The sequence below is a fragment of the Saccopteryx leptura genome, chromosome 2 (assembly GCF_036850995.1).
Source record: "Saccopteryx leptura isolate mSacLep1 chromosome 2, mSacLep1_pri_phased_curated, whole genome shotgun sequence".
NCBI lineage: Eukaryota > Metazoa > Chordata > Mammalia > Chiroptera > Emballonuridae > Saccopteryx > Saccopteryx leptura.
Genome location: NC_089504.1, coordinates 291,386,221 through 291,399,708, shown reverse-complemented (window position 1 = coordinate 291,399,708; position 13,488 = coordinate 291,386,221). Strand labels below are relative to the sequence as shown.

Sequence of the window (13,488 nt, the reverse complement as noted above, 5' to 3'; positions counted from 1 at the left end):
ACTGTAGCACTTGTATAAGTTCCTTTTAATTGACCCTCAGGTTTACTGACCTGCAGGCATTTGAATTAGGTCAATAAATCAGTCACAAGGATTCCCTGCATTCCCCTGTTCTTTCCTTTTGTTAAAGCCAGAGTGAGTGTCACATCTTCCTCTGCCTGCTTGATGCTACCATGCTGTTGACAAATTATAGCAAGGAAAAGAACTAGAAAAATAGATTCATATCATGTCACAGTATTAAGGGAAAAAGGCCTTGAGGACATAGGTGTCAATGGTAACTTTAAAGCTGGTGTTCACTGGGTCACTGAATGTAATATCAAAAGTGTTGAACTCACTTTTTGAATTCTTCAAGTGTGGGTCATGACTTCCATCCACTACAATGCGAATGATCTAGTTCTGTGGCCAAGGGGACAGTAAACTGTACACCTTTGGTGTGTGTGTGTGTGTGTGTGTGTGTGTGTGTGTGTGTGTGTGTGTGTGTCTCAGCAAGTCTTTTGCTCTATAGAATCTCCACATCCTGGTTTTTTATGATTACATCTTTATAGTGTTTTCAAACTTTGAAGACTTGTTCTCCTGTGTTTCCTCTGATTGTGTGATCTAGAGGTTTGATGGAGTTCATTTTGATTTTCCGGCAGGAATACTTGGCATGTGGATTTCCTATTGCATCCCATTATTGCGCCTGATAATATAAAGACTGATGTGTATGTTCAGGTTTTGTCAGTTTAATCTATTCTTTATAAAGTTCCATTCCAATCTTCTATTTAATGCTTTAACAACCACTGAAGGTGATCGTTGCTTAGATCCACTTGTCATTAGACGTTACAAAGTAGCGCTATTCCAGTTCTGTCATTCCTGCTGAATTTACTAGCTGAAATTCTAAAAAAAAAAGAAATTCTTTATTAACTATTTGCTTATTTAGAGGTAAGTTCCTGAGGAAAAGAAAGATAAATACTTGATTTTTTCCATTTACTTTCAAGTTTTCAGAATTACGAGAAGATTTCCTAGAATCTTTCAAACATGACCAGTTAGGGTTCTATATGTGTGTTATCCTGAACTTTTGGATTTTAACATATTTGGTGTATTTTAATCCATTTCAATTATTATTCTTTTTGATACTCAAATTATTCCATTTTGGGTCAGTGGGAGCTCCTTTGAGTTTCATATTACTTTTTATTTTGAGAACATTGTTTGTAGGGTTACATATAGTTGCAAGAAATATACAGAGAGATCTCATGACTGCTCCACTTGTTTTTCCCAGTGGTACATCATACATAACCAAACCACAGTGTCACAGCCAGGAGACTGACATTGGCACAATCCACCAAAGTTATTGAGATTTCACCCGTTTTATGTACATTCATTTACATGTGTATGCGTATGCGTATTTAGTGCAGAGCACTTTTATCACATTGTTGATCTGGGTGACCATCATCACAATCAAGATACTGAAGTGTCATCACCATGGGATCCCTTATGCTAACCTTTTATAGCCACACCCACTTCCCCCACTCCCATGCTTAACCTTTGACAACCACTAGTCTGTTCTTCACTTCTACAATTGTGTCATTTCAAGAATGTTATAGAAATGAAATTATATGATATGCAACCTTCCAGAAATTGGCTTTTTTTCACTCAGCTTAAATCCCTTGCAATCCATCCAAGTTGTTGCATGTATCAGTAATCCTTTCCTTTTTGTTGCAAGTAGTAGTCCATGGTAGGAATATAGCACAGTTGTTGAACCATTAACCTACTGAAAGGCATTTAGGCTGTGTCCAGTTTTTGGCTATTAAAAGTCAAGCTGCTATAAACAATTGTGTAGATTTTTATGTGACCATACATTGTCAGTTCTCTGGGATAAATGCCCAGGAGTTCAGTGATTGGGTCACATGATAAATGCATGTTTACTTTTTGTAAGAACCTGCCAAACATTTTCCAGCATGTCTAAACCATGTCACATTTCCACCAGTAATGTATGAATGATCTGTTCTTTTTCTCATCTTTGCCAACACGTTGTGTTCTCATTATTTTTTATTTTGGTCATTCTGATAGGTATGTAGTGATGACACATGATCTTAATTTGTATAGTTAATGATGTGCACTATCTTTTCATGAGCTACTTGCCATCTGTATATCCTCTTTGGTGAATTGTCAGTTCATGTCTTCGGCCCATCTCCTAATTGGAATGCTTGGGTTTTTTACTGTTGAGGTCTGAGAGGTTGCTGTTCATTGTAGATATAGCTATTATTCCTTTGCCGTATCTGTCATGTGTCCTTCAGATATAACCCCTGTAATCTTCAGTAGTTTCCTTTTATTCTGGTATGAAAAGTACTCAAGGTTCATCTTGCTGAATATAATTTTAAGCTTCTAGAAATAAATAGAATAATGAACAACTACATGATTCTTTCTTTTTCCAAAGTTTGGTTATTGAAAAGAATGAGGCAGAAACCTAGGAGAGAAACTCTGGATAAGACCCAGTGAACCCCAAGGCTCCCTGTAACTCCTTAATCATCCCATGCACCTCCTTTGTATTCCTTTATTTATTAAAGTGTACTGTGTGCTGATATCCCTGCTAGGTGCTAAGAATAAGTGGGGAGTTTTGATTCAATGTGGCATATGTTCATGCTGAGGTTAAGGGCAAGAGGCCCTTAACCTGGAGGAGTCAAGGAAGGTTTTCTGAAAGGTGTGTTTACTTGACCCAAAAGGTAAGGCAGGAGGAAGGAATCAGGTCTCAAGTTGAGGTAGATGTTCAGAAACATGATTAAAGGACCTCAAAGGAAAAGAAAGCATGGCGTAGCCTGACCATCTTGGGGAGGGGTGTTCTAGATGGCTCCATGTTTAAAACAAAGACACCTTTGTGGAAGACACTTATGAAAAGAATGTAGATTAATCCCTGTATGTTGCTGGTCTTGCCTTGGGAAGAGAATGAAGAGGTCAACAGAATTAACCCTTGGTTGCTGTCCCTTAGCTTCCTGAAGTTTCCATCTCATACTTTTTATAAACAATTGAAAACATAGCACAGTGAAAGGAGATATCTCCGATTTGGGCAAGGTTTTAAAACACTGTCTAGGTGAGTAGACAAGAGTGCCAGGACCTGTCTCTACGGAAGGTCACGCTGATATTTCCAGCCCTCCTGCATGGGGATGTTCCTGTCGTCCAGGTTGGCGGTGACACACTGTGTTCACCAGGTAGTCTCAGCAGCAGTGGAAATAGATAGCACTACCTTCATCGGGGGCTCGGGTGTCTCCTGTGTGTGAGGACACATTACATTCTCCTGGGGATGGTAGGTGAAATTTTAGCTTCTTTAAAAGAAAGCACAGAATTTTTTAAAGTTTAGAAACACTGATTAACTTTCTCTTCCCCCAGGTGTCCTTGTTACAATCCAAAATCCTCAGGTTCTAGCTGACTCTAAAAGTGAGACTTCTGAGCATTGGACTGGGACACAGAGGACCCAAGTTCGAAACCCGGAGGTCACCAGCTTGAGCGTGGGCTCACCAGCTTGACTGCAGGGTCACTGGATTGAGCATAGGATCATAGACATGACCCCATAGCTACTGGCTTGAGCCCAAAGGTCACTGACTTGAAGCCCATGGTCGCTGGCTTGAGCCTAAGGTTACTGGCTGGATCAAGGGGTCACTTGCTCTGCTGTAGCCCCCCCACCCCACCCCTTGGTCAAGGCACATATGAGAAAGCAATCAATGAACAACTAAGGAGCCACAAAGAAAAATTGATGCTTCTCATCTCTCCCTTCCTGTCTGTTCCTATCTGTCCTTCTCTCTGTCTCTGTCACATACACACACACACACACACACACAGACTTCTTCACTTGACTAGTGGTGGCACAGTGGATAAAGCATTGAGCTGGCATGCTGAGATCATAGGTTCAAAATCCCAAGGTTGCAAGCTTGAGTGTGGGTTCATTCGGCTTCAGCGCAGGTTCTCCAGCTTGAGCATGGGTTCATAGACATGATCACATGGTTGCTGGCTTGAAGCTCACGGTTGCTGGCTTCAGCCCAAGGTTGCTGGCTTGAGCAAGGGGTCACTGTCTTGGCTGGAGACCCCCCCCTCCAGTCAAGGTACATATGAGAAGCAATAAATGAACAACTAAAGTGCAGCATCTAAAAGTAGATGTTTCTCATCTCCCTCCTCCCTCTCTCTGTCTCCCTCTCTCTCTCTCTCCCCGTCTCTCTCACTAAAATTATAATAATAATAATAACACTTCAGCACTGTTAGCTTCATGTTAGAACCACTGGTATGAACTGGTAGGGACTGTAATTCCCAAGTAACCTTCAGGACTTTCCCATGTAAGATACAAAGGGTCAACAGAAGAGAAATACAGGACCTAAGAAAGAAGTTCACCAGTTTGTTTATTTATTTGTTTATTTCTTTATTTCTGTGAAATAATTTCCAAGAGCTCACATAAAGACGGAGCAACACAACAAGGCAACACTTGTCAATACATTTCAACAGCCCCATTGTGGCTTTAGTAGGGCCAACTGCAAGGACGGTGGCCCAGAGAGAGCGGAGGGCAGCCAGACCCGGGGCAGTGGGGGCTCAGAATGTGGCGTGGGACACTGCAGGGGGAACTTCAGAGCCAGATGTCAGAGCTGCAGTCGCCCCCTGGGTAGCGGATCTCATGGGCCAGGGCTGGGCCTAGGGGCTCCTTCCCAAAGTCCACCAGGAAGTTGGGGTTCAACGTCAGCCCTCCCTTTACTGTGTCTACATCAATCTGCAGCATCACAGAGCCTTCCCTGGTGGCAATGGGGAGGCAGAGAGGTCAGAGGGAGCCGTGCCCGTCCCCCTAGACTTTGTGAGTACACAAGTGGGTTCCCGAGGAGGGAGCAGGGTCCGTATGGCGGGGGCAGGTGGGGTGCTCGAGGAGCCCTCAGCCAAACCACCCCTCTGGGAGTGGACTGGGGAAGAAAGCCCGAGCTGTCTGCTCCTCACCTGATGAGGTCAGGGTAAAACTGCTTGTCCCAGGCACTGTACAGCGATGTGCTGACGTAGAGACGCTTCCCATCTAGGCTAAGCTGTATCATCTGAGGGCCTCCGGCCACCTGCTTCCCCTTGGGAAAACCAGGGGTCAGTCCCCAGGACCCTGGAGGGGATCACAGGCACCACCCAGACCCCAAGAGCATGCTCAGATGCTGCCCTCCTCCCGTCCCCTAGACCAGTGGTCCCCAACCTTTTTTGGGCCACGGACCAGTTTAATGTCAGAAAATATTTTCATGGACCGGCCTTTAGGGTGGGACGGATAAATGTATCACGTGACCGAGACAAGCGTCAAGAGTGAGTCTTACATGGATGTAACAGAGGAAATCTGGTCATTTTTAAAAAATAAAACATCATTCAGACTTAAATATAAATAAAACAGAAATAATGTAAGTTATTTATTCTTTCTCTGCGGACTGGTACCAAATGGCCCATGGACCGGTACCGGTCCGCAGCCCGGGGGTTGGGGACCACTGCCCTAGACCTCTCCAGCACAGATCTGAGTGTGCCCCGATCCAGGAGAGATCCTCACCTTGACCACCAGGGGCTCGGGCTGGGATTTTAGCTCCTGATCCTCCAGCACTTGCACAGGTCCTCCCTTCACTATGCTGCCCCCCAGGAAGAGCTGAGTGGGAAGGGGCAAGAAGAGCTGTTCGCCCCAGTCAGTACCCCTCCAGCCCGCCCCTTCCCAGGCACCCTGGCCTGCACCGCCCTCAGCCTCAGTGATTGCCTTTCCTGCACCTCCCTTGTCACACCCCAAGCCCTTCATACCCTCTTCCTCACGTAGCCTCCCTTCTTCCTCCTCCCTTCCTTCTCCCCACCCTGGCAGGGCCCCAACCTGTCCTGTGAGTTGCGGCCTCTGTGGGTCAGAGACGTCATACTGCCGCAGGTCCCCGTGCAGCCAGTTGCTGAAGTAGAGGAAGCGGTCATCCAGGGACAGCAGGATGTCCGTGATCAGGGCTGAGGCGGGAGTGCGGTTCAGAGGCCGTCGGGACTCCTGATCCCCAGACTAACGTCAATCTCCTGACTCCCATCCTGCCCCGGGCACCCACCTGGCATTTCAGGCAGCAGCCAGCCCTTCACTTTCTTGGGGGGCACCTGGATGACCTTCTCCGCCGACCAAGTGCCTCCCTGCATTGGGGTCAGGAGCCAGAGAGGTAAGCCTGTGAGAGCTGGAGTTGGGGGCAGATCTGGGTCTCCCCGGGGCCTGTCCACAGGGAGACAGTGGATTCAGGGCCTCCCTGCCATGACAGTCTAGCTCCACTGCAAGCTCCTTAGGACAGGAGTCACGTCTGCTTCACCACAGCCTGCCCAGCGCTGGCCCGGGGCCTGCCGCAGAGGCTCGCATGACATTTTGTTGAATAAACGAATGAATAGGTAAGGTTGGTTAGGGTTAAGGTGGAAATAGCCTAGGACAGAGTAGAGAGGCAGGCAAGTGGTCCTGTTTTTGGTTCTGGAGAAGTCTGGGCTAGAGCAAGCAGACAGGCCTGGTCACTCCTAGGGAGAGGGGAGTGTCATGGCTGCAGAAGCCTGGGCAGAAGTGACAGCGGGACTGTTGGGCCGAGCCAGGGGGCACGTGTCACCTCATTCTTGAAGAAGCGCTGGATGGTGGAGCTGAGGGCGCAGCCCACGAAGCCCTGGGAAGCAGCTGGGTCGTGTAGGAAGCGGATCTCCAGAGGGATGAGCCCGTCCTGTAGCGGCAGAGTCTGCACGATCTCACGGCGCTGCCAGTCCCACACGTATAAGTGGCTTCCGTACAGTCCTGGGTGGGAACAGAGCGAGAGGATGGTCTCAGGTGTGGGGCAGGAGGGCGTGGGCAACAGCTGGGGCCCGGCCCTGGGCAGAAAGCTGACTATGGATTGGTAAGACCAGAAGGACACTGGAGCACTCAGCACCTTCTGTACTGCCACTCCCGAGTCTGGGGTCCCCACGAGGGAAGTGCGAAGCAGAGAGTGGGGGTTGGGAGCAGAAATGGTGCGTGCCCATGCTCCTCTGACCCATGGGGGAATTCTTACCAGCCTCTACATCAGCGGGGTTGAAGCCTTCTACTAGAACTTTGGGAGCCGCCCATTCAGTGCTGATCATGACATTGTGTTGAGGCTGATACCAGAAGTCGTAGCCCAAAGGTGCAGCACACCCAGGTCGTTCCCAAGTCCCCTTCACCTCAAAGGTCTCTCCATCCAGCAGCATGAAACTCCCTGGACGAGGAAGCAAGTAGGGTGGCAGTAGGAGCAATCAAGAGACTCTGCCCTCACCCCAGGCATGCCCAACAGGCACCAAGTCCATTACCTGGTACTCTCTCCTCCCACTGAGTTTGTCAGCTCTTTAAATTCAGGTGTCCAAGGGGTCTCACACAGGGGGTCTCACACAGAGGGTCAGATGGGACTGGGGACTTACTCTGTGCCCTTACTTCACATCATCTTCATCCCTCTCCCAGACCACAGGGGAAAGTTTTCTCTACTGACCCAGGACACCTCTGAGACTCTGGAGCCTGCGCCTCTACCTAGCCTCCCACTCTGTGTGGGACTTCCGCCAGAGGCTGAGTTTCATTGTATTCACTTCATTGTTTTTGATGGAGCAGACAGATTGTATTGATTTGTAATTTCACAATTACATGCCCAATATGTTTTCCTTTGCTGTGTATGTTATGACACGTTAACACTTTCTTGCAAATACAACTTGATGTCTACTCCTAAGTGTCATTAAATCTAGGAATGTTGTGGTCCTCCCATTTCCTGAAAAAGCAGGTAAGTAGAGTCTGGTGCAGTAACATTAACTGGATGCCCGTAATGGATAACTCATTCCAAGCCCCTGGATGGCGGTTCCGATGAAGTGGGTAAGATTTGGAGAGAAGCAGCACGGCATGGTGGTAGGACATGGGTTCTGGGGCCTGATTGTTGGGTATAAACTCGAGCTCAGTGACTCACTAGCTGTATGACTTTAGGTAAATTACTTAACCAATCTGGCCCCGCTTTCTAATCTGTACAACAAAGATCCTAGTAGTACTCATCACCTAGGTTGTGTCTGTCACATAAGACAATTTATAAGTCTCAGCTCCGATCACCAAAAAAAAAAGATAGCAAATGTGGACATTTTGGATGCCAAGAACTATGAGATTTGTTCATAAATTCACAAAGGCTGATGAATGTATGTATTTTCCATATCTGTGCTCACATTCTCCAAGGCAGACTGTTCTAACTATAGCTTTTAAGTGAATTCATGAGTCAGGGCTCATTTTCATAGAAATAATAGAAACAACTGAAGTTACTTGACTGTAATTTAAATGTTTGATGAGACCAAACCTCCTGGCTCTCTCTGGAAGGTCATTTCCTCCTTTCCCAACTTGGGACCTGCTGCTCCCACAGATGTGCCTACAGTGCCACCAGATACCTTTGCCGTTGCCCTTGGGGTCTCCCAGGGTACTGATCATCACCTCCCCACTGGCCAGGCAGTGGCTGGTGTGGAAGTAGCCCAGGCTACACTTGGCCTGGATCTCCTCGGGCTCAATGACCTGGAGAGGAGTAAGGAGTGGCATTAGAATCTCACAGGGCTGGGAGTCCCCACTTCCTACTCCTTCACTCCGCTGCATCTATTCGCTGACTCAGTCCTCTTTTCCCTCAAAACATGATGCAGTTTCTCTGTGGGATTATGATAGAGATTAAGTCTGGTAACTTCTGCAGAGCAAGAGAAAAACCACTAACTCCTGAAGCAGAAAGCACTGACTACTCACTCTCCCCAGAGGAGGATTAAGGTCAGTTGAGGCCCCGGGCACAGAAAAAAACATTGGGCCCCTTAAAAAAGAGAGAGACAAGGAAAATAAAAACACATGTTAACCATATTTTTACGGTTTTTTTTTACAGAAAGAGAGAGAGTCAGAGAGAGGGATAGATAGGGACAGACAGACAGGAACGGAGAGAGATGAGAAGCATCAATCATTACTTTTTCGTTGCGACACCTTAGTTGTTCACTGATTGCTTTCTCATATGTGCCTTGACTGTGGGCCTTCAGCAGACCGAGTAACCCCTTGCTCGAGCCAGTGACCTTAGGTCCAAGCTGGTGAGCTTTGCTCAAGCCAGATAAGCCCGCGCTCAAGCTGGAGACCTTGGGGTCTCGAACCTGGGTCCTCCGCATCCCAGCCTGACACTCTATCCACTGCGCCACTGCCTAGTCAGGCAACTATATTTTTAAATAAAAAATATCATGTATTATTACTGTTAAAATTGCACATATGAAACCAAACTTGGTGTCATTAAAAAAGTGTAAAGTTGGGGTTTTGTGGGGCCCTTCAGAATTCGGGGCCCAGGGCGTGTGTCTGGTGCGCCTGTCATTAAATCCACCTCTGGCTCTCCCCTGTCTATCTGGAAGCACTCACAGCCTAGAGAACTGGAGATCATCCTGGCTGGGCTGATGCCAGTGTCAGCTTTGTATGGACAGCAGCCAGCAGTGAGTGCTGCTGAGGAGACTCAACAAAGTGTTGAAAGAAATGATCAGCGGTTCCTGCCTAGGGGAAGCCCTGGGCTATGTATGGCTCTTCCCCACTGCCCTCCAGTATCCTGCCCCATGGTACTTGATGGTGACCACTTACAATTCTCCTCTGACTCTAACCCCCTTTCTGCTGCTGAGCCCAGACCTGCCCAAGAGCTGGAAGGGGCTGGTTTAGGCATGGTTTCTTGCCCATAGACTGCTCAGGGTGGTGGGTACATTAGGGGCCCCATGCAACAAGGGCAGAGAACATGCCTTGTGCAGCTTCGGTGCACGGGGCTCAGTGCTCACATCCACCACGTAGATGCGAGAAGAGATGAGACAGGGCAGCACCAGCTTGGTGCGGGACTTGGTACCGTCCCCATAGCAGCTGCTGCACGTGTTCCATCCTGAGTGATGCAGCTCGTCCTTCAGGTTGGGCATGGGCAGCCGGTGGATGACCTAGGGAAAGGGGCAAGGGGTGCCGCTCAGCCAGACACACCTCTGATTAGGGAACCGGCGGCCACCAGCCTTGTCTTGGCCTGCAGCGCGGTGCTGGCTGGATTTCAGCACTCCCCTTGCACCTCTGGGGCGCCCCTGTGCAGTGAACAGCCTGCACCACCATATCCAAGGAGGGTGAAGAAGCATGGAGAAGGGGAAGGGCATCCCTGGGGTCACAGAGTACTCTGCTGCCCAAACCCTACCTCACCTGGCAATACTGGGGAGACTTGGGGTCAACATCCACTGTGGCTAAATAATCCGGGGCCTCAATGCCGGTGTTTCGGTAAATGCAGGGCAGGTAGACAATCTCCTCCCGGGGCCCTGAGGGTAGAAAGCAGGCAGTGGGGGTAGGGGATGGAGAGGAATGACAGGGGCTGTGCTGCGGGGTATGCCTGAAAGTGGAGGCCAGGGTTCGAGGTGCCCCACCCCAGCAGCTGTGGCATTGCAGCTTGTGGAGGGCACTGGCCAGCTGAGTCTCTCCCAAGGTGCTGAGTCTCCACCACCCACTTACCTTTCATAGCTTCTAGAGGGGTAGAGTACCCAGGGCCACACTTTCCACATTTGGCAGCTGTGGAAACAATGGGGCACGTTGGATGGACCATACTCTGGAGGGTGAAGGTTCTTTCCCTGCTACAGCCAAGGCAGGGGCGCTGTCCCGGGCACCCCCTCACTCCAATCATCCCCCCAGCACCCCGAAGCCCTGATGGTGCTGGCTGTGATCAGAAGTGCTATAGCCATGTGACCTGAAGGTGGACAGTCAACAGGACCCTGGGGAGAGCAGGAGAAGGACCAGTGCCGTGGAGGCTGGATGGTGTAGTGGTTATGACATTGACTTGGATCCCATTTTTAGTTGTTCACTCAGTAACCGTGGGAGCTTAGCCACATGACTTAACCTCTCCAGTGTCTGTTTCCACATTTTCTGTAAGACGGGATAATAAGGATGTCGCCTTGGGCTTTTACATGAAGTAACCAAGAAGTACAGGTCAGTGTGCAGCTCTGTGCTTGCTGGAACGGCCACAGGAACAACTAGCTGTTGCTCAGTGTCAAGGTGTTACCAGTTCACTTCCTTCACCAAAAGGTGTATACTCCAGAGACTGGGATGCTTCGTGCTTTTCCTCGCTCTGGGTCCTGACCCCAGGCTGCTGGCCAGAGCCTGGATTATACAACTAAGGGGCTGCTAAAGCTGATAAGGCTACAGAGCTAGTAGGACCTGGAAGTCCTTAGACAATTTTCCACTTCTAGGTGGGCCTTACTTCCTTGCAAAATAGGGTATTTTGCCCGCTCTGGAGAGCTCAGACGCCCATCCACAAGAGCTGTAGGGAGTAGCTCTACTGTCCCCTGAAGTCTGGCAAGAGAAGCCACGCTGATGAATGGGAAGAAAGTCAGCTGCTGAGAAGGAGGTCTGCCAGGACGGGGTATAAGGCATTAGGGTTGGAGGCCTGACCGGGAGCAAGGGCTGAGGAATAACGTGGAGCTGCAGGTTGAAGGAAATCCCGGAGTGGAGCTCTCAGGACTGAGCACTCCTCCCTGCCCTGTTCCAGGGCCAGTCTGGCCAGTGTCCTGACAGCTGGGGGCCACATGTGGGGAGCCTGCACCAGTGCCGTGCCGTGCCGGGACCCAGGCTTTCAGCCAGGGAGCAGGTCTCACTACTTGCAACAGCCAAGGACTTAGGCTGCAAAGCAGCAGCAGAGTTTTAGAGCCTGAAAACCTGGTGTCAAGCTCCAGGTGTGGTATCTACTCACTCCATTTTCTCCGCTTTATTTCCTAAAAGTGGGTAATAATATCCAACCTTCTTAAGTAGCTGTGAAGGTCAAATAAGACAGTGTGTGCAGGAGTATTTTTGTAAGGGAGAAGAACTGTATAAATATGAGTAGAGCTGTACCAGGAAGGGGGGGAGATAGTCCCAGGTAGTACTTGGTGTCCTTTTGAGGGAGTGGGGAAGGGGGAACAAGGGGAGAGAGAGGACCAGTCCAAAGGAATTAGGCATCTTGTTCTGCTACATACCAAGCTGTGTCAGGGCTTGGCAGGGGAGATGAGGGGGAGGGGGAGGAGGGCCTGGACACAGAGAAGAAAGGAGAGTCAGTACTCCAGACAAACAGACAGAGAGACAAACACTGCCAAGCCAGACAGAGACTGAGAGAGGGGAAGGGGCATCGTCTCGTCTCCCCGAACTCCCCCACAGTGAGCATCCCCCTTTTTTCTGGGGAACACCCCCTCTCGTAGGCATCTCAAGCCAGATCTTTGAATAGTTGGGGTTTGAGATTAACCCAGGGAAGCTCATTAAGTTTTCCCAATGCCAGGCTTCCTCGTGGGCATTCTGCCAGCCCAGGAAAGAGCCAGATAGATTTAAGGGTACAGGACCTTAACACTTCCAATCAGACAGAAACTTCCCCTCAGCCTGACATCCACTCCTACTAATGGGAGAATAGAAAGACTGTGGGGATTGGGAGGGTGGAGGGACAGCAACAGGTCCCAGAGAGAGAGTGTGGGCTTCCCCCTCCCTCAAGAGGAAATGGCCTCAGGGTAGCTAGAGTGCAGCCCTGTGTATTGGAAGGGGACCGACTCTTCTGCAGAAAGAAGTTGGCCCAGGGCTGAAGTCAGGATTGTGTCACCTGCAGTGAATGCCAGGGACATAGAGATTCCACTCCTACATGCCCAGCGCCTGGTTTTCTCAGCTGCAGAAAGGCACCCTGACCCCAGGCCACAGCTGGGGAGCTGCCAGTGGAGCCCAGGGCCACACTTCCCAGCAGTCCCTCTACCTTCCTTCCCAGCTCCTCCAGAACTTTGGCTGAGCCGGTAAATGCAGGGGTGGGTGGGGGTGGGGACAGAAGAGCAGAATCCAGCCCTCTAGTCTGTAACCAGCTATTCCTCACCCAGGTTTCCTGCCACCCCTGTAGGTGGGCATGCTGGTTGTGGTGGTCAGAGGCCCCTCCTTACCCATGTTGCTGGTTGTGGTGGTCAGAGGCCCCTCCTTACCCATCTTGCTGGTTGTGGTGGTCAGAGGCCCCCTCCTTACCCATGTTGCTGGTTGTGGTGGTCAGAGGCCCCTCCTTACCCATGTTGCTGGTTGTGGTGGTCAGAGGCCCCTCCTTACCCATGTTGCTGGTTGTGGTGGTCAGAGGCCCCCTCCTTACCCATGTTGCTGGTTGGTATGCTTTGGTCCTGCTGGATCTGCCCGGAGAGGGCAGAGAAGGGAAGCTGTGCTGTAGTCAGAGGCTGGAAGCGCCTAGGACGCTGTCCCACAGCAGGGGCAAAGGAATTTATGTGACCACTGGGTTTGGGTGGAGCAGGGGGAGGGCCAGGGCTTCAGCCCAGAGTGAATGGCTAAAGGCAGCTGGCCAAGAACTCTCACTTGGCCTGGGTGCCTGGTGTTTGAGTTATGGGAAGTGTGTGTGTGTGTGTGTGTGTGTGTGTGTGTGTGTGCATGCGCACGCGTGCTCAAGCGCTCGCACATGAGCCTGTGCATATGCAGCTCTGTGCTGTGCTGGTGGACATATCTCTTTCATAGGTGCCTGAGCACGTGTGAACTTGTGTCTGTGC

At 49.9% G+C, this 13,488-nt stretch overlaps 1 protein-coding gene across 2 annotated transcripts; it reads right to left on the bottom strand.

Moving 5' to 3' along the window:
- Nucleotides 1-4,362: 4,362 nt before the first annotated feature.
- On the bottom strand, nt 4,363-13,258 carry SELENBP1 (selenium binding protein 1). Of its 2 annotated transcripts, none has more exons than XM_066362510.1 (12): nt 13,083-13,258; nt 10,460-10,516; nt 10,157-10,269; nt 9,724-9,909; nt 8,377-8,497; nt 7,002-7,184; nt 6,570-6,748; nt 6,039-6,117; nt 5,825-5,946; nt 5,519-5,611; nt 4,942-5,060; nt 4,363-4,745 (listed from the first exon to the last, which is right to left on the bottom strand). In XM_066362510.1, exons 1-12 carry the CDS (start codon nt 13,084-13,086, stop codon nt 4,583-4,585), a joined length of 1,419 nt encoding a protein of 472 aa, XP_066218607.1. In that variant the 5' UTR covers nt 13,087-13,258; the 3' UTR covers nt 4,363-4,582. The 2 variants fall into 2 exon arrangements, with proteins under 2 accessions (XP_066218607.1, XP_066218606.1); XM_066362509.1 differs by lacking the exon at nt 13,083-13,258 and adding an exon at nt 12,886-12,948.
- Between the last annotated feature and the right edge of the window lie 230 nt (nt 13,259-13,488).

Excerpts from the sequence above, each read along its gene's own strand:
- SELENBP1 (XM_066362509.1), bottom strand. The coding sequence starts at position 12,928 with ATGGGTAAGGAGGGGCCTCTGACCACCACAACCAGCAACATGG. Across the intron at positions 10,517-12,885 it reads CACCACAACCAGCAACATGG|CTGCCAAATGTGGAAAGTGT; the intron begins GTAAGGAGGGGC and ends TTGTTTCCACAG. Across the intron at positions 5,061-5,518 it reads CCGAGCCCCTGGTGGTCAAG|GGGAAGCAGGTGGCCGGAGG; the intron begins GTGAGGATCTCT and ends GGTTTTCCCAAG.